General features: G+C 42.3%; 1 protein-coding gene across 6 annotated transcripts in view; it reads right to left on the bottom strand.

Annotated features, from left to right (window-relative positions):
- The window catches only part of rbms3 (RNA binding motif, single stranded interacting protein), a 307,812-nt gene that overhangs the window by 163,582 nt on the left and 124,674 nt on the right, over positions 1 to 19,556 (bottom strand). For 4 of the 6 annotated variants that reach the window (XM_030411794.1, XM_030411795.1, XM_030411797.1 and 1 more), the window contains one exon: positions 4,781 to 4,938. In XM_030411794.1, the coding sequence (XP_030267654.1) occupies positions 4,781 to 4,938 (158 nt within the window). The remainder of the gene's footprint in view (positions 1 to 4,780; positions 4,939 to 19,556) is intronic. The other 2 variants (XM_030411796.1, XM_030411799.1) reach the window with 1 other exon arrangement.

A 19,556-nucleotide genomic window follows, 5' to 3' on the forward strand; every position in this document is an offset into this window, starting at 1 on the left:
CTCCTGGGTGGTGGACTGCAAAACAAGAAAAATGTGGGTGCAGCCTATTCGCTGGCTGGTGAATCGGGTTATAAAGTCTGCTTGTTTGGGGGCTGTGCTGGCTGGATTGGATGTGCTGGCTGCACCAATCTTTGGGTTGGATGGGGTGGGTGTAGGGCTTAGGGTTGGCCCAGTGCCTCAACCTGGCTGGTTAGGCCAAGGAATTTTTCTCACAGTAACGGCTGTTCTATCCATCCCTCCATCCCTTCATCCATCCATCCTTCCACTCAGAGAGCCAGCCAGGCAAGTAGGAAGGCCTCTCACTATCTGGGTGTTGAGCCAACAAATCCCCACTCCACTCCTTTGGCCTCTCCTATACGCCCATATATCAGGCTGACGGCTGCGGAGAACCCGACATCCAGCCAGCTGAATAAAAAAGAGATTAAGCACCCACCCGAATCCATTTAATTACTCGTTCAACAGCTCTTGGCATGTAACTCCAACCGCTGTGAGAACTTTGGTGTTCTTCAGTCTATACTTTTGCTCCCAGTGACCACAGGGAGGTTGGCGGAGGTGGCTGGTCACAAGAGAAGTCTTCACCTTGGTAATATTCATATTCAGTTGTTGTGACTGCATGTTTGTGCGTTCAAAATTTAAGGCTTCGTTGGTGTGTAAAGGTAGGGGGTGGAAGCCAGATGAACCACTCTGTATTGACAATGACATCACAACTGAGGACATCTGTATATAACTCCTGCACATTGTCTTTTAAGGGGTATCTTATATTCTTCATTTAGACAAATATAGTGATGTATTGTCAGATCAATGCCTTATTGGCTTATGTATTGATTGTTGCCAAGTTGCTGTATCATGATACTATTGTTATCTAGGGCAACAAATTGTATCATATTGAGAGTTACTCTGTGATTCCCACCCCTAATCAAGTATAGTTAGCATCTGAAAGTCAGAATTCATCAAACAGAACAGTACAAATTGTCTAACATCAGTGCAATATAGCCACTACACAGAGAAGAATAACTTCATGTTGATACAAGGCTTAAACAATATCTTTGTGCATTTATGTGGTGTTGGACGAAATAGTTCTGAAATGGAAAAATGAATGTAAACAATTATACTTGATGTCATGAATGCAGAACTATAAGAAAAAGAAACAGGACCATCTGAGGACCATGTGAATACAGTGTTAACCCTCCTACGGCACACTAATGAAGCATATGTCTGCATTATATGAAGCAAATGGTAATAATCTTGCTTTCCCTTGCTTTAGAGCAGAGATTATGTATTGAATCACTAAATCACATATTGAGGATATAAAATAGTCTTGACACTGACCAAAATGATCGAAAAGCCAACTGATATATGGTGATGTATTTGATATCTGATGTGTCTCTTTAAATCTAGAAATTCAAACTTCTGCACTTCTGTATTTCAAGAGAAAACTGTGAACTTTGGGAAGGCTGTGAGGCCTCAATGGGGGTTACTTGAAATTGACAGGATCTTGGCAATAAGGCATGAGAGTTCACAAGGACGGGTTACAACCGCAGTAGACGGCATTTATTTTTTTGGCATCTCTTTGCGGCGTGGTACAGCCTCCAATCAGCAGCTACGATATGGCCTGTTGTCAAGAATGCATCAGTTTGGCGGCAGCTTGTTTGCTTTTGAGATAGTGGTGAACCAGGGCGGCAAGAGTTGCTTTTCAATGTGTGTGACACAACAAAGAACCAGCTTTGATTGGTCTCACGGCCAGCACTCACTCGGATTTGTGCGAGAGTACGTGCACAAGGGAATGTTTGCATTCACACACAGTAAGGCTTGAGAAAGCAATTAAGCCTGCGATATACCGATGATGAGAAATCGCTCAGCAAGCTTTTGTGACTGAAACGTTTTTATTTATTTTTTTCTAAAACCACAGTGCCACATTTAGCCAGGGTTTATGTTTAACAAGGCCCTCAGCCACATCGGGGAGAGCTGAAGGGGCTGAGTGGCTAGAGGGGGACTGGGCAACTGGGAAAAACCTGAGGGGAACCCAGGGTGCTGCAGACTGCAGAACAGTCGCATGACCTTTTCTAGAATGCTGCCACCCGCCTGCCACTGAAACACAGTCTGGCTAATTAAAGTTTCAGGGGCATTGGATTTTCACTGGCACAGCACACCTCGGGCAACCTTGGGGGCTCTTAGGCAGGCGATACACACAGAGGGGAAGGATGGGAGATATAAGAAGAGAGAGCGAGAGAGAAAGGAGCTCCGGAAACAGCTGAACAAGAGGACAGCCACTAGAGGACAGCAAGGCAGATCCAAGCAATAACAGACAAAGTCAATGGCTTTTCCATAACACACAGGAGAAAGGCTATATATTAGAATGCAAATCTACAATCACAAACATGCACACTTCCAGGGTATTTTACATAAGCTCCAACATGGTTTGCCCTTCCAAATAGTTATGCTCAAAATATTCAAGATCATATGGAATTAGAAATGAAATTGAAACTGTCCAACTCTGTGCAACTGGCTGAATGCAAGAGCTAAGCGAGAGATATGCAATGTCAAAACGCTGAGTGCTTTTCCAAATCTTATCAGGCCGCCTCTCTGGCTAATGGAATTTTGATGGGTCAGTATCAAGAATAAATGCATGACTTATGACACGCTACCGGGAGCATTACCAAATATACTGGACAGCATGTTCCCGTCTCCAAAGGATCACTGAATAATTGGCCGCGTTTGACCAGGACATTTCTGGAAATATGGCCAAGAAAAGGTTATGCAACCAGACAGACTTGCTCATGGCCTGTATTTCACAATCTGCTGGCCTTGTCTCCATTAATGATCTTGACCCCCTTTTCACCATTTTAGAAGTGAAAGGGCCTAATGGAGCTGAACAAAGCTGCTAGTGTGTGTGAGTGTGTGTGAGTGTGTGTGAGAGAAAGAGACACAGAGAGAAAGAAAGCCCCTGTGACTGTTTGTTACAACTTGATGAGGTCTTGGTCTGTGATTCCTGGGGGAGGTGGTCCAATCTAAGCTTTATTAGGCCTGATTGAGCAGTGCACAGGCAGGTGTGTGTGTGTGTGTTTTCTCTATCAAGAACATTTGGCAGAGCTTTATGAGTACCTTTGTGTGTGTCCCTAAAATACACACGGTTGGTAGCAGTTTAATGGGGTGTGCAGGGTATTGTACATGGACCGTCATTCATGCTGGTGATTTTCTTCACAGCCGTGAACTTATTCGTTTGATCAGTTTGACATTTAAGAGCTTTTACATTTTCATTTGTGTACATGTATATGTCCAGCACCTCTTTACCAAGATGACAACTGTGGGGTCTAACTTTGCAGCAGCCTCTCAATATTTGTGTAATATTTAGGTGGTAATATTTAGGGCACATTTAATAAAAACGTACGCATGGTCACAATAAGCTCTCTTAAATACACAGCCCAACCCATACTCAACCACATTTTTCTGGTCGATATATTGGCTGACATTTTTTGCAATGATTCCTCAAATGTTGTCTTACACTTGTGTCGAAGATACGTAACAGAGGCAGGATATTTTAAAGTTTATCATCTACATGGCATCAACACACTCAAACAGTAAACTTCACTGAGAATTTAATAATTAGAAATTATCCCAAGCATCTCTTTCTGCATTATAGTGCAGGAAAAAGAAGCATTTTGATACAGTTAAAGCAGCTACAAGGAGCTTTCATGATTGACTAATAGGTGCCCCCTGTGGACAAGAATGGTATGAGCAACATCACCTCCTGTGATGGTGAAGCACACTTACACCTAAATGACATGGATTCCTTTAGCTTATAGATGCTGTTTTTAATAGCAATTTTATTGAGCTAAAGTTGAAGTTACAGAGATTTCCTGGTAATTTTATGTCTTCCTTATGATAAGCCAAGAGCAATATATAGCAAGTTTGCAGGGCTAACATAAAATTGGTCATCTGCCATAAAGAATAGTTAAAATGTTTTAAATTCGACCATGTGGGTGGCATTTTGTATTACTATATGAAAAAAAACGAATCTTCTTGCTGATGTCTTGTTTACTTATGAAGGTCAAAATCTGTATTAAATTGATAATGTTTCATAACCAGTTAAAGGTTCCTTGTAGAACATTTAAGCTAGTGGTTGATTAACTACCGAGTGACCTGGCTCTTTGCTTCATGGTGGGATGCCCATCAGCTAAAGCTGATGTACATCCTTTAATTTTTTCAAAAATGTAAACTGGCTTTCAAGCTTGTCTAAGTGGAAAGTCGTCTACGTAACATATGTCTTATGTCCCCCGTCCATTGGCTATTTATTCAGTTAGTTGCTTAAATATGATCTTGTCATAGTTATTGTGACTGGGGGACAATTTTCCATTTACATTAAACACATTTTTCTTCATTTTCAGCTTGAGACTTTTTTTTCCCCCAGTAAATGCTTTCAAAGATGACAGATTAAATTAGTGCCTCTATATATTCAGAATGGATTTGACTTTTCACCCATAATGGTTATTAATGATATCGACTTTCCAAGAGAGGCAATTGTTTCTTGAAGAGTTGACGTGGAACATATAGAAAGATTCATATGGAAACCAAAGTTTCCACATTAAATAATTTAGAGTGGAATGATGTTTATGTAGGCTATAGTCACAAAATGAGCTGTGAGTTGGAGTAATATATAGAGGCAACTGAACATTACATACAGCCATGAGAAGTACAACAGGGCCAAGTACACCCTGCAGCGACATTGGCAAGTGTGACAGAGAAACCTCTGTATTTAATGGTAATTGTTCCGAGTACTCACGGTTGGCAGAGTTTGATGAGGTCCTGGTCGGTGGTCCCAGGTGGCAGGCCTCGGATATACAGGTTGGTCTTACTCAGCTGCTCCGCCCCTCCCTGGCTGCAGCTGTTGGTGCTCGGGCTGGGAGGAGCCATGGGATGAGGGGGTGGAGCATAGGGCTGCTGGGAAAAGAAAGGAGGAGACAGGAAGAAATTGAATAAGACAGCAAAAAAATAAAAAATTAAAAAAAAAATAGGTGTGGGATGATAAGTGAAAGAGTTTAAAAAAACACTGAGAGGCGATGGGTGAAAAAAGAAAAAGCTTGCGTATTTTGAGACAGCAGAAGAAAGCGTGAGAGGGAGTGGGAAAATATATCTGTTGAAGAGAACAGCAGGCACTATCAGTTCAATGTCACAGCAATTACGTGAGTAGACATTTTAGAGCGGCTTTGATACTGAGAGGATGAGATCAGGGTCACATAAAGATGAAAAAAATGCAATGCAGCTGCAGAAATTAATGAATAAAAACTCAAGAAGTCACACATCTAACCTCAGTCTCAGATAATAAGAACACATTGCGGTGAAAACATTTTCACATAGAGAAAAAAAGCTCTGCACAATGCCAGAGAAAAAAAGCTTTTCAGTTGAGGTGACACACAGCTACTGCATATCCCTCCATACTCTTATTTCACTTTTTTCCAATTTTCAGCACCTTTATTCCGCAGTAAATTGTATCTGAAGTCTTTACTCCGTGCGTAGGGCTTTGTCCTTCACATTTTACTGAAATCAGGACTGCAAACTTTTCTACATTATTTTTTTTAATTTAAAGTTAACATTTCACCAAAGGGACTCTGTGACATTAGGGGTTCATAAGCCTCCAGTAGCGTATAACGGTTTTAAATGATGGCAACTTCCTGCTTACTATTCATAACCTCAAAACCAATCTCGGTACACTGTAAAACAATTTACACCTCCGAGGGTGTGATATCTTGATGCAGAAATCCTCTCCAGCCTATTCAATAAACATCTCAATATGAAGGTATTTTTTTCAGTATAATCTCTGTCTTCCAAGATGTATTCAAAATGTATTAGATATCTGATTCTCTCCCTTTTTTCTTCTTCCTCTCTCCCTCCTCCCCTGCTCTCCTCATGTGTCTGTTGTGCTGTTAGTGTAGATTTATGGTATAGGAGTCAGGGCCCCCTGCTCACAGCCCATTTATATCTCTATTGCAGGGACACTGCACATAGTGACAGAAAGAGAGAACCGGGGCCCTGTGGGCATGAGCGCAGAGAGAGAAAAAGAAGAAGAAGAGTGAGCAAGGAGGAAAGAGAGAGAGAAAATGATGCACACCGCAATAAAGTAAGTGAGTGATGGATGAAAGAGAAAAGAAAAAGTGGTCAGAGAAAGAGAAGGACATGACTAAATACCACCACCAGCTCCAGTTAACCACATTAACCCTTTATCCTCCCCAGAGAGAACTGCAAGACCCCATACCATGCTAGTAAAGCTCTCTCTCTCTCTCACACACACACACACACACACACACACACACACACAGACACACACACACACACACACACACACTCAGTTTAACACGCACACACACAACATTAGCCCTCCAATCCGCCCCACACGTTAGCGGCGGCTGCCGGAGCATGGCTGATTTGATGCGCTATTTTAAGCGTGTGTGCCATGCCAGCGTGTTGCCTCCCACTCCTCAGACAAAGAGCCGGGGTCCCTGGAGCGTGAAGAGGGAGCCACGTCCATCAATGGACGGCCAATTACCACGCTGAGCTAAGTGGAACTGATGGGCAGCCACTCGCTGTGCTGGACACACACACACAGACAGACACTGTACATAGGTCTATTTTCGTGCACACACACACACGCACGCACACACACACACACACACACACACACACACACACACACACACACACACACACACACACACACACACACACACACCATGTGACAACACAGAAACACCTTTTTCACACAGAAGCCATAACAGCCATTAGTGCTTAACTGTTTTAAGTCCTTAAGGGCAACACACCCTCATCAGGTCTCAGGTCAAGTAGCAAGTCCTGTAGGGCTCGTCAATGTCAGGTCACAAGTCTCCACATGAAAATCCAAAGTCATACCAAAAGTATTTCTTTCAATGATGACCACTGAAACAGCATCCAAGTATTTTTATAAATGATGTTTTTATTTTCCTTTCGAAGAGTAGGCAGTTAAACACGCTTAATGTGTGGCTACGCAAGGCCTGTTGCCGTTATAATATTCATTTCTATTGCTTTTGATTTTGAAGAACAGAGCTGGAGATTCAGGGGGCACCGCTGTGGCAAAGATGTGAACTATGAACCATACCTTTCCTGGTGTGAACCCGGTCAGCATCTGTTGCAACTCGCCTCCCTGCCCTCTCTTCACTCTTGCTTTGTAAGAAAGGCATGCCATTTTCCAGCAAGACTTTAATTATTTGTCAGGTCTTAAGTCTAAGGTTGGCATTTTTTGTGACTTAAGTCAGACTCAAGTCATGGTGTCAAATCCACAACTTTGATGAGTGGGTAACACATCCACAAATCAGACTGAACAGTATAGTTCAGATCTTTACAAGCAGGGCTGTATGAAATTCTTATCAATAGTCAGTGTATAAACCTACAGATATTGGTTAGCATGTCCCAAGTTTTGAGACGCAGTGGGAGCAATGGAGGAAGCTATGCCCCACTGCTATGGAGAGGGGTGACAGCAAAACCTATATTAGAACATATAAAAAATCAATATCAAGTCTGTTCTATGTTAAGAATAATTTCACTACATCAGCATGCTGTCAGACAGCCCTTTTCATCGGTAAAGTGAAGATGTTACATCCATCTACGCTCTCTCAAAATCAACCAGACTCCTTTGACAAAAACATTAATTTTTGTTATTGTTTGACTTTGGTGTTTTAAACGGTAAGCTCAGGTGAATCATCAAAAAGATGCACAAACACAGACAAACTAATCAATCTGAATATGATTGCCTAGGAGAGAGCAATGTACCATCTGCAGTTCTCTGTCATAAGGAGCTGTCATACGGCAAGTTAACGCATTGAAAAAAAAACCCTAAATATAGCATACTCTCATGGATTATTTTTGGTTGATGAAACACGTTTCCGTCCCAGCACTACATGGCCTCACTTCCTGCACAGGTATTCCTGTCGCTTCTTCAAACTGGGGGTTGTTCCGACTGCTGTTGACTGAAGTTGGCACAAGTCCTCCTCAGAACACCCGAACTGTTCCTTTAACCCCCTCTTCCAGCACATTGTGTCTCATACTGCTTTGGTTGTCTTGGTTACGCGGGTGAGAACGAAAAAAAAAATTGCAGAACTAGTCTCCAGTCACTCACGTTTTCATGCAGCGACCGGCATATAGAAGAATCTTAATCTCTCGGGAACTCCATGGGAGTTATTTTCTCCCACTCAAAGTCACTGGAATGTGCACAGCTGCAGTTCAAGCCTCAACTTTGAGGCTTTCACCTTACATCCCCCTCTTCTTGCCGCTTCTTTTTTTTCTTTTTACCAATTCCACTCCAGCTTAAATTACACTCACAGTACTTAACATACTGTGTGACACGTACAAATTCACCGGCACAAACAGGAGACACTGCACAGAGTTGCTGTCAGCACTGAAGGTTAATTGAAAGGCTCTTTCTCTTTCTCTGGCTTTCTTTCTTTGTTTTAGCCCTTCAGTAATACACACAGCCCTCCTCCTCCTCCTCCTCCTCCTCCTTCTTCTCCCTGGGCTCCAGGCTTGGCTTGCATCCTGGGCTTTGGAATTCGTGTGTCCCGCCCTATCGATTTGCTTTCATTTTTTAAGGTCAGAAGCTGAAATCTTACACAATGAGGCATAGAGGGTCAAAACCAGCCCATTACTTACAGCATTGGGCGAGAAGGCAGAGAGCGAAGTTATCCGAGGGGAGAGAAAAAAAAAGCCGGAGGAGTCCCAAGGGATGAAGAATGGAATGGGTGCCAAAGGTCTCGAAGGAATGGCGACTGTTGGGTGGATGGGACGGGGTGAGTGGGTTTAAAGTCGGATTCATTGAGACCTAATGGTGTTTTTTTTGTTTTTTTTTCATGAATTGAAAAATGTATAGGGAGGCAGTCTCTACTCTTGTACTCTTGAGGAGTACGGTTTAGGATAAGCAAAATGGACAAGAAGTGCCAAAAGAGGAGGCTCCTCAAATGTGTACTCTATGTACTATATAGGCATTGGGAGCAATATGTGACCTCGCACAAGCGTGGGAGTGATTCTAACAAGCACACATCGGCTGTTTCTCCAACACACAAGCACACATATTTACACATTCCCACCAAAAAATGCTTCCCCCCTTTTTTATTTTTAAATCAAATTTATGTCTTGGCTTCCTCTGGTCGCCCCACTGCAGGTTAATAAGCGGGCTTGTTTCTCTTTTCCGGACGCCTCTGTGACTGCTGTTTACCCTCAGCCTGTCAGTCTGTGGGATCCGGCTTCTCAAATACATAATAAATAGAGGCCTCGTGTGTCATGACAATGAGGATTGAATGCAGCACTTTACAAAGCAAAAGAGGAAAGGGGATGTAAGATTAAGGGGAGCGGGAGCGACAGACAAAAGGAGCAAAAAGATAGAAAGAGTTAAAAAGAGAAATTGGAGGAGAAGTGTGTGTGGGGGGGGGAATTGCTGGTTATGACACTTCAAAAACCTCCAGGTGGTAAATGAGAAAAACCTCCATTCTCCCTCCTCCCTATCCAGCTGTGACAAGCCGCTACAGAGGCTTACTGGGGATTTCAATTTGCCGCACTGTATTTTAGACGGGCGGGATGGTTTACACAGGCCCAATTTACCGAGCCAGCCGTGCAGGGGGGTTCACAGCCTCTGTGACATGCCAGGGAATGTTTATGAGTGTATTAAGTGAGGATGATAAATCTAGCGTACGTTACATAGGCTGAGGGCACACAGCGCTGCACTGTATATTCACACACCCACACAAGGACAACACATATTTTCATTTTACAGACCACAGCTAGCCCTCTCTGTCAGCAGGAGTAATATGTAGACCTGAACCTACGGTGTGCATTGTTATTCACACGGTCACGTTCTGTGCGGGCCAACATAGCATCATTGCACAGTATCAAATCTCAATGCATCGTACATGCACTATTGTAACCTTACTTATACTGCATATGATTGTCATGTATTTCCAAAAGATCAACTCTTCCGAATCTAGCAGCCCATTTCAGCTTCGTGACAATGCCATTTTTTCGGAAAATTAGATTTTGTTGGGAGCAGGAGAATGACAGGACAGAATGACAAAAGATTCACTTTTTTTTCCATCCTCCATGACTGAATTTAAAACCAGATGTAACGTAGCTCCCTCACACAAGTTTAGAATATGTGCGATCTGGACGAGGAGAAGGTAGTCATAACAATAAAAACATAAATAAGGGAACACCATGTATAGCCCTGCGATATAGTGCAGAGAATATGTGGAGAGAATTTAACATGAATGACCACTGCCAAGTTGTTTTTTGCTCATGTTTGTTTGTTTGTTTGTTGGTTGATTGGGTTGTCAGCAGGATTACACAGAAAGTACTGAGTGGATTTCCAGGAAATTCGAATACTGGTTGGGTCCCAGCCCAGAATAGACCCCATTAACTTTTGTATAAAGGGACTGATCCTGGATTGTTTTCTCACTTTGGTTATATTCTCCTGTAACACTGCATAAATCCTGTCTATAAAGATGCGATGCATTTAGGTGACTAGTATCTATGAATGAGTACAATTTGATGAAGATCCAAATTAAGATCTGAATCAAGCAGATTTAAATATTGTTTGTTTGATTTTAGGTTAGACCTGAATGAATTAAAGGGGTCTGTTGGCCCTTGACGAAGGTATGCACTTACTGTCATTCTATTTTTAAGTTTGCTAATAGAATATGACGAATCCTGGAAAGTCAATATTCCCTTTTTTCCATGTTGATATCCAAGTTTTATCTTTAGATAAGGAGTTTCCCTTGTATAAAAAATTGAAAACATACTATGTGAGGGCACAGTGTTTGCCAAACAGAGAGGAGGGCAGCCACAGCAGTAATTGGAATGAAAGCAGGGATGTGGCTTCCCTGCCTTCCTCCCTTCCTCCCTGCACTCTGCAGGGCAGGGCTACGACTGGAGGAGAGGCGGCTGTGCACCACCGTGGTAATTGGCCCTGATTTATAGGAGGCCAGAGCAGTCAGCGAGAGCTAGCTCAACACTGGCAAGAGGCCAGACAAGGCCACGCTGTCAATATCAGTAAACCAACCCAACCCGCCCAAACCCCCATGGCCAGGACGCCACTACTGCAGATCAGCTGTCACAATGCAGGAGGGTGCAGATGTGTGTGAGCGCTAGGTTCATGTGCGCATTTCCCGTCCTGTGTGTTCCTGTATTTGTGTGTTTGCGTTCTGTGAGTCACTCGAGTCAGACACACACAAGAAAACCTGCCATGAAAAATGACAAGCCGTCTCCTTAAATTGAAGAAAAAAGCCTCTCAGCTCATCCTCCATTAATTCATGCTGGCAAAGTCTCTGCAAAGACTCTTAAAGACAAGCATAGTCCCAGAGGCATCCCTTCCAAACTGCCAGAACTAACAGCTAGCTCGGCGGTTGGCTGCATTCACAGCAGCCTCTAAGCACGAAAGGCACACAAATCCCCCATCCATCCTGGATAGCTGCTTCCAAACCTTTAGCCCTTAAACACGTGTTTTCGAGAACCGCCGCCGCATCTCAATGTCGACAGAAGAGGGAGGGACACCGAAAGACAGAAGGAAGCAAGCTATTGCCTGTTCTCCTTTTGCCTCTCGGTTTCACGCCTCACTCTTTCTCTCTCTTTGTCTACGTCTGTCGAGGTAAACCCACAGCCAGAGGAGTGAATAGCAAATCATCCCCAACTCACCTGGGAATGCAGCGCTGCTGATGCTACAGCCAAATGTATCCTAATAGGGAAGACCAAGAGCTCTCTGTTTTGGGGGGCCGCGGAGGAGAGAAGGAGGATAAGAGAATAGAAAAACGATAGAGAGAGATGCAGTTACAGGTATGACGAGGTTGAAGCTAAGGCCTGAGAGAACAGCCAGACCAGAAAGCCAGGAGGAAAAAGGGAAAAAAGAAGTAAATACAGGAGAAAGGAGCGAATGAGAAAAAGACAATAAAGTACAGTGGTCATTTTGTGTCTCTGGGCTTCCACCAGCCTGCGGGCCTCCTTCCTCAGTAAAAATACAAAGCCCTGGGATCTGGGGCGGTGGTAAGCCAACACTGCTGTGGACAATGACGCAGGGGGCTAATTTTAAATATGCTGATTTGTCCATCTCCAGTATCTCTCAAAGCAGGAGATGGAGCTCTTTCTCTCTTCCTGTTTCTCTCTCTTAATGCACACTGCCCGATTCTCTATAACTTCCTCTCTTATTTCTTCTCCCTCCCATGACTGGATCCCTTTCCCTCTCACTTTCTCTTTGGGGCAGATAAGAGCGGGATGTTGTCTTTGGTGTCAGGACCCATGTGTCTGGATACAGAGCCCCGGAGTTAAAATAAGGGCTGTATCTTTACCAGGGGGGCAGAGATAGGATACATACATATTATCTGACAGAGAGGACAAGAGCTATGGAGGTAAACAAGGCGTGCTTTATGTAGCATCACTGTTTAAAACACTGAGTCATCTGTTTTAGCTGCAAGGGGGGTGACATAATGGGACAAATTGTTTTAGGACTAAATGCATCATTTTACTATGAGAAATAAATCATAAAGGGTGCATTTATGTCAGTAAATAATATAACTTCATATGAAAGCTGCTATGCCGTAACCAACTGTAAAACTGGCATCCAAAGATAGCACAAGGGTGGACTTGGAATCACAGTGTTTTAGCTTTTTCATTTATTTACACCTCTTTGGATGAATTTAATTTGCGCTCACAAATCACCAGTTTAGGAGACTAATATAAACATGTGCAAGGAACAACGAAGCAAGCGTATGACCTAGAAAAGAGCTTCTTTTTTTTCCAAATATGGCTTTTATGAGTAGAGAAGCACTATCAGGTGAAGGATTGGGCCATAGAGTGAAGTGATCATATGATACTTATGATAGCGCCTCTATACTTAATGATATTATTACAAAATCAATAATGAGTCCTCTCGGTTGCAAATTTCACGTGATGTGAAGTGTAGGATATTAATTTACTTCTCATGACCATGTGGTCCCTGCCAAAAGGATATCAGGAAGTTTGTGGTATGATAATTTCCATTTCCAACATGTAACTTTGAGGCCAAAAAGGTCCTCCATAACCTCAAATTCGTGTTTAGTTTCTGCAACAAACAAACAATTCCTGTTAGAAGATATAACGCACAGCACATTTACAAAGCAGGTTGGCCAACGGGCCAACACTAAAACCTGAATGAGCACACCGTAAGCTTCTATGTTTATACCACTCCTCTGACGACTATAAACTTGGTTCACCGCGGACATTAACAGTCACTGGTGTTTAGGTGACATAACCGGGCCTGACGGCTGTTTGTGGAGAGCGATTACGATGTTTTGGCTGCTTGCGCAGTGACCGACGCACAGGGAGCGGGCCGTGGGCAGAGCCAAAGTGAAACTCGACGGACATAAATATTTGTGCTGATTTGTCATCATTATGGCCAGCTGGGTCTGTTTGTAAGCTAGCCGGTGTGGGAGTGGAGACTGTCGGATGGATGGAGCGACGATGTGGGAGGACAGCGACACTCGTTTAGAGACAGAGCAACCAAGAAAGGGACAGAGGATGTAAGAGAGTGTGGGGGAAAAAAAGCAAAAGAAAGTGTTCTAAACTTTGCTTTCCGACTGAACCTGAGCTAGTTTGAAAACAGATCCAATAATATGCTGTGGCTGTGATCCACAGACAAATAATGGTTACAGATTGGTCCAAAGGCCGCTAATTGAGGCAAACCCCCAATTCTGAGCAGGCTGATGTGGCAAATGGATTTTTTTGATGTATTAATTCATCACTGAGACTATAAAACCGACCGTCGCGCATCGTTAGACTTGCTTTGTCCAACCAACGCTCAGAAAACTCAAAGGCATTTATTTACAATAGCGTAAAACAGAAGCAAATGGTCACATTCGAGAAGTGTTTAACAAGCAGATCTTGTTAAGACCACAAGGTTGCCAAAGCAGCCCATCGACGTCGACCTCATTACTTATCTTTGACAAAAAGTGACAACCAACAGGACATATGCTTGTTCGGTTCTATCATTTGACTGAGCCTTGCCAAAGCATTTCAACACATTTCATGTTTCTGAACATTATGCTGTATGGAAAGCCCTCCTCCAACCAGAGCTCTGGACCCAGAAGACCCTCAGTGTGACACTCCACGTCCGTGTAAAGCTTCACCAGATATTAGAAAGAGAGCCCCCCCCCCCCCCCCCCCGCCTCTGTCTTACTCTCCGTCTTTAATTGGGCACATTCTTCAGGAGTCAGTTATGTTATTCACAGGAAGCGTAAGCACAAACAGAGGACTGTGGAAGATGTGGTGTGGGAGGAGAGAGCGGAGTTAGCTCTTTTTCCAGCGTGACCTGTCTCTCACTGAGACAAATGTCTACCGATCCAGTCACGCACATGGGCTGGCACTCTGCCCTGAAATGTTCTCATAGGCTGCATAAGAGGATAAAAAAGTGAGAGAGACTGAATCACAAACATAACTGTGAATCGCCTCTGGCCCTCCCTCAAATTACATCTTAAAGTCTGCTCTCAAATATACTGGATATTTTGCATGCTACTTCTACATATTTATCAGCCCAGGAGGACAAACTTGTTGACCGACTGCTGTTTTCTAAATGACTTACGGGATAGCTGACCGGCTGACCATTTGATGAGAGTCATTGCGGAGGTGTGCAGGATGCCAGAGGCGAGAGGGAGAGAGAGAGGGAGACAGGGGACAGAGTGATAGAGCGGAAGCTTGAGCTGTCCCAGAATGCCATTTGTTACGCCGTTTTTCCCCACAAACAAATTTACGTCTCCTCTTCCAGAAGGTCAACTGTGCTCAAATTCATAAATAAGGCTGTAATTGGTGAAGGAGCAGCAAAGAGGCTCTAAGATCCCCGACAGCCTGGGTGCATGAGTTACCTCCTGACACTGACCTCAGTGTGTGTTTGAATGTGTGCCCACAGCCATATGTTGAAGGTGCGACGTAATGTTTGCATAACTGAGCGATGTGAACAGAGCTTCCACAAATAGGCAACTCACACGTTTAAAGATCACCGCAGTAAATGCTAGGACACTAACAGCAGCTGTCACACAGTATGTATGTCTGTACATGCTATGCTTTGTATTAGAGATGCAATGTTTCCATCATTGACCTTCGTCAGGCATCAAATTCATGATGAGTAACAACAATTTTACACCATGTGACTCAAATCAATTTTTTGGCCCAAGAAGTCCCCAGTAATGTTTTCATGGCCAAGTAAAGTCATGTCAAATCAAAGGTTGTGTCTAGGCAAGTCTCGTTGGGTCCTTAGTTACGGCAAGTGAAGTCCCAAGTCAAGACAGTCTTTCTCTTAATAATTAATTCTTATGTGCATTATACAGTATTTATGAGGAGAAAAGACCATGTATTTCCAAAATTAATCTGACCAATTACCTTCAAAAGGTAAAATGCTGTCAGCCAGACCACAAAAAGCTAAACTGACAACTTAGAAAATGAACACGGACAAGTCATTTGAGTCATCATGTCTCAAATAGGTGTGTCCCAATATCTCAATACTCATGATAACTTTGATATAAAAAAATGAAATATTGCTAGTGTATTTGAAGGACACATTTGAAGATATTGTCTGATTAATCCACCAAAGATGTTCAGTCATGTGCATCTTTTGTTTAATGAGTTCACCTGGTTGCTTTTTCACTAGCAATTAAGTGTTTTTTTATATTTACACTTAATTTATGGTTATAGACTTGCTTACTACCTCCCTGCACTCTATTTTGTCATTTATTTATTGAAATAAGAGACAAAGCATACAGTAAACAAAGCTAAAGATAGATTTAATTGCTAGCATTTTGTTCTAGTTTCTACAGATATGCAGTGGTAACATTAAGGTAAATCCGTTTGGCCATGATCAATGTTCAGGAAAAATCTGACATCGTGAAAGCCCTAGTCTTTCACTTGCAAGTCTCAGTCGAGTCTCAAGTTGTTCATTTTTCTGTCGAGTCAAGTTTCGAGTCATCAAAACAGTGACTGGAACTGAACCAAGTCCAAGATATTATGAACTGAGTCCACATCATTGATTTATACTTAAGCAACAGGCTGCAACGAAAAGTTACTGCAACAACTAAAAACGGACATCAAATTGTAAATTCCTGGGAAAATGACCATATCGAAAACTGATAAAAAAATTTCAAATGAAGAAACATAATAATAATTGTTACAAACAATAACCAGCCCGAGGCTAATAACCAAACTAGAAATTAAAATTAGAAATAAAAAAAAAGCAAATTATCTAAAAATTGACTGCAAAATATGGAGAAAATAGACCTAATCGTTACTAGATATTACTCAATGTCTCTTTACTGTTTAATTTTGTATTTTATTGATTTTGACATGTATATTCACTTAGCTTTAAGCAGTTTAGTTATCTTTTTTTTTTTTTTCAAATACTGATGTTGTAGTTGTCTCAGTTGTTATGCTCGTCTTCTGAGTGATTGGCTCAGCTAACAAAAAAGGTTCATGAAACTTACTGTATCTCTAATGAAGATGGTGCTTATAGTGTGCAGGGATTTAAGTTATTCTTATTCATGAAAGTTATTAATTCTTTCACATGATTTATACCTCATTATGGGTAAATGCTGTATGTTAATGTGTGCCTATATTCAGTATATACACTTTTCTCTCATGCTGCCCATAGATGTGTGATACAATGCACACAGTCTCACACACACACACACACATACACACAGGTGGATTAACATGCACAAACAGCACGAGAACAAACAGATTATCTAAAGCAAACTGGCGTCGACACACAAAATGGCGAAGCATTATACCGGATGATTGTATATGTGAACGCAACCGTACGAAGATGAAAAGATAAGATCTACACAAATGCAGATATGTATATAAATATGCACAGGAGAGAACGTACATCCTCTCCAATTTGAATATTCATTTTCTTTCACATGCAAAGTAGTTGCACTGGGTCTGGAATGTCACTTTTGGCCCCCAAGGAACGTACTCACTGAAGCGTCTCTGACAATTGCCAGACTAAATACTGGCACTAAACACCAGCCGCTGTTGTGGCAGGAAGGCTTGAGACAGCCATAACAAATCAGCCAGGGAATGGAGAAGGGTCGGTTTGTGGTAGTTTATAGGGTTATTTTATGACGTACATCTGAAAAACATATCCAGGGATTTCGCACAGGGATCTTAACCAGCCAGGCAGTGTTCACTCTGTACTTTAGGCCAGAAAAATCAGGTGTACAGGCAGAGGCAGACGCACGAGGAATGCGGTGAGGTGAGGAGTTTGTAATAATGATTGATCAAATGCCTGATATTCTTTTTGATTACTATTCAAATGTTTCAACAGGACAAATGAGGCACAAAGCAGCTCAGGTATCCAGTTATTTGTCAATATAAGGACTGCAAAAAAACATTATTGTGAGAAAAACAAAACAGCTTTCAAATGGTACATTATCCAGCCACTCTCTAATTGCGAGGCGAGCTGTAAATTGGATTTTGATGGATGTGAACTTCTGGATGAGTTTGAGAAAAGGTCGTGCAGCAGCAGGCAATCAAACCAGCGAGAATGATTCTTAAAAATGAGAGAGAGAGAGAGAGACAAACAGCAAGATGAAAACAAAAAAATGTCTCTTATCTTCGGCATGTTTGGAAAATGAATATTGTATCCAATTATTTGCAATGCAGATGTTAGCCTTTACAGTGAAAATCTACAAAGCTACATCAACAATTGAAAACACAATCTAGATTAGGCTTGATAGTGGGGTTTAAAATGATAAATTTTAGCATCCTCTCAAGTGATTCACATCAACTTGTTAAGTTTGGAAATCATAAGCACATGACTGTGTTGCATTTGTGAGGTAATAACATTCAAGTCGCCATCAGTCTCCGAAAGAAAAACAGTAAATACACCATAACAAACCAATAAAAATGCCACACATGTTGTAGATAATGGAAGCCAGGCACAGACTCTACTTTTGGCAGCCAAAATGTGATGTTAATCAAGAGGTTTTACAACTACATGGAACATAGAATAGTGTGCAACTTTAGAATAGAATACAACTTTGTTGTCCAGCAAAGGCCATTAAATCATCTTAAGTCTCACTGTATTAGAGCCTGACAAATATATCATTAATCAATTATTCTGCCAATAGGCTCGATATTGGCCTATAACAAATATGTGAGGTACATCTGTATCAGTGTATACTGTATCATTTTTTTACAGAAAAAGATGCTTGGGGTAATTCATATTTATTCAAATCAGTAACGTTTACTGTCTTAGCACAGTGATGTTATTTTGAACAATAAAGCTTATTTTGAACTGTAAAATGATGGTCAAAAAAACCAACACCAAAACGTGTTGCAAATCCATGGCATCAGCATGATTGGTCAGCTGCAAAGATTGACATCGAACAACATATGTTGTTCTAGGAACAACAGTCACAAGGTGATATCCGGGACACCATCATCACTCATACTGTTAACTGAGGTATGTCAAATCCTGCCCTACTTTTTTCTCTGCTTTATCGCTTCGTTTGAGGGCAACTTGCCTGTTGATAAACGTTTTTAGACTTTAAATCTTGGCAACAACCGCCTGACTGCAACAAGGTTTTATTGTGTCTGTGGGGCTGGAGTGTCTAAAGCACCCACCTTTAGTGGCGTGTCTCTCTGAGTCCTCTGATTTGGCACTCGGCTTACTCCTGATAAATGCATTTCTACCTGGAGGCATTTTGTCGTTTAGTCACTTTGTTGTGGCCTTGGATGAGATCTAATTTGTCATAACATTATTTGCTGCGAGTATTTACTTTGAAGTGGGCTGATTGTGTACTTCAGGCACTGACTCATCATCTTTCCTGAACAAGCGCAAATTGTCAGAGCAGTAAATCACAATCTAAATAACATATTTCAATTCAGTTCACCATCACAGTCCAAGCACTGTGTTTTGACAAGGGATAAAAGGTTTGTCACAGCCTAAGCAGCTTGTTTTGCCCATATATTGAACTGCCTTCACTGCTAAACTGATGTACTGGAGACCATCTTGCCCCCCGGTTTCCCTCTCCCTAACCCTCCATAACTGAATCCATCCCTTGCTAGTCCTCTATCCAGCCTCTCTTCACCTTCTCCAATCCCTTCAGTCAGCTCCCATCTATCCCTAAATCCATCCCAATCCTCATCTGGCTGCTCGTCCTCCATTTCTCCTTCCTGCTACCCCTCTCTCTCTCTCTCTCTCTCTCTCTCTACGCTCTCTCTTCCGAGCATCTCTCCTCCTTCTCTCCACCCCCTGTCTAAAAGCCATCGGGGAGTTTTTACATAGTGTTGAGCAGAGTTTAGTAGGCCAAAGAAGGCGCCGTGCCAGATTCTGCACAGTGTGTTAAGCAACTATCCCCCTAGAAAGAATATCAGCATTACTCAACACAAAAACCCCTGTATCCTCCCGCCTCCTCGGGCCTAAGCTCACATATTGCAAAGCTGCCATCAGCAGCTAATGGTGAAGCTGTGCAGGGGATTGTTTTACTCAGGGTTGAAGTAAGAACAATGCCGCATTGTAACATCTT

This window comes from Sparus aurata, chromosome 3, assembly GCF_900880675.1.
Source record: "Sparus aurata chromosome 3, fSpaAur1.1, whole genome shotgun sequence".
Taxonomy (NCBI): domain Eukaryota; kingdom Metazoa; phylum Chordata; class Actinopteri; order Spariformes; family Sparidae; genus Sparus; species Sparus aurata.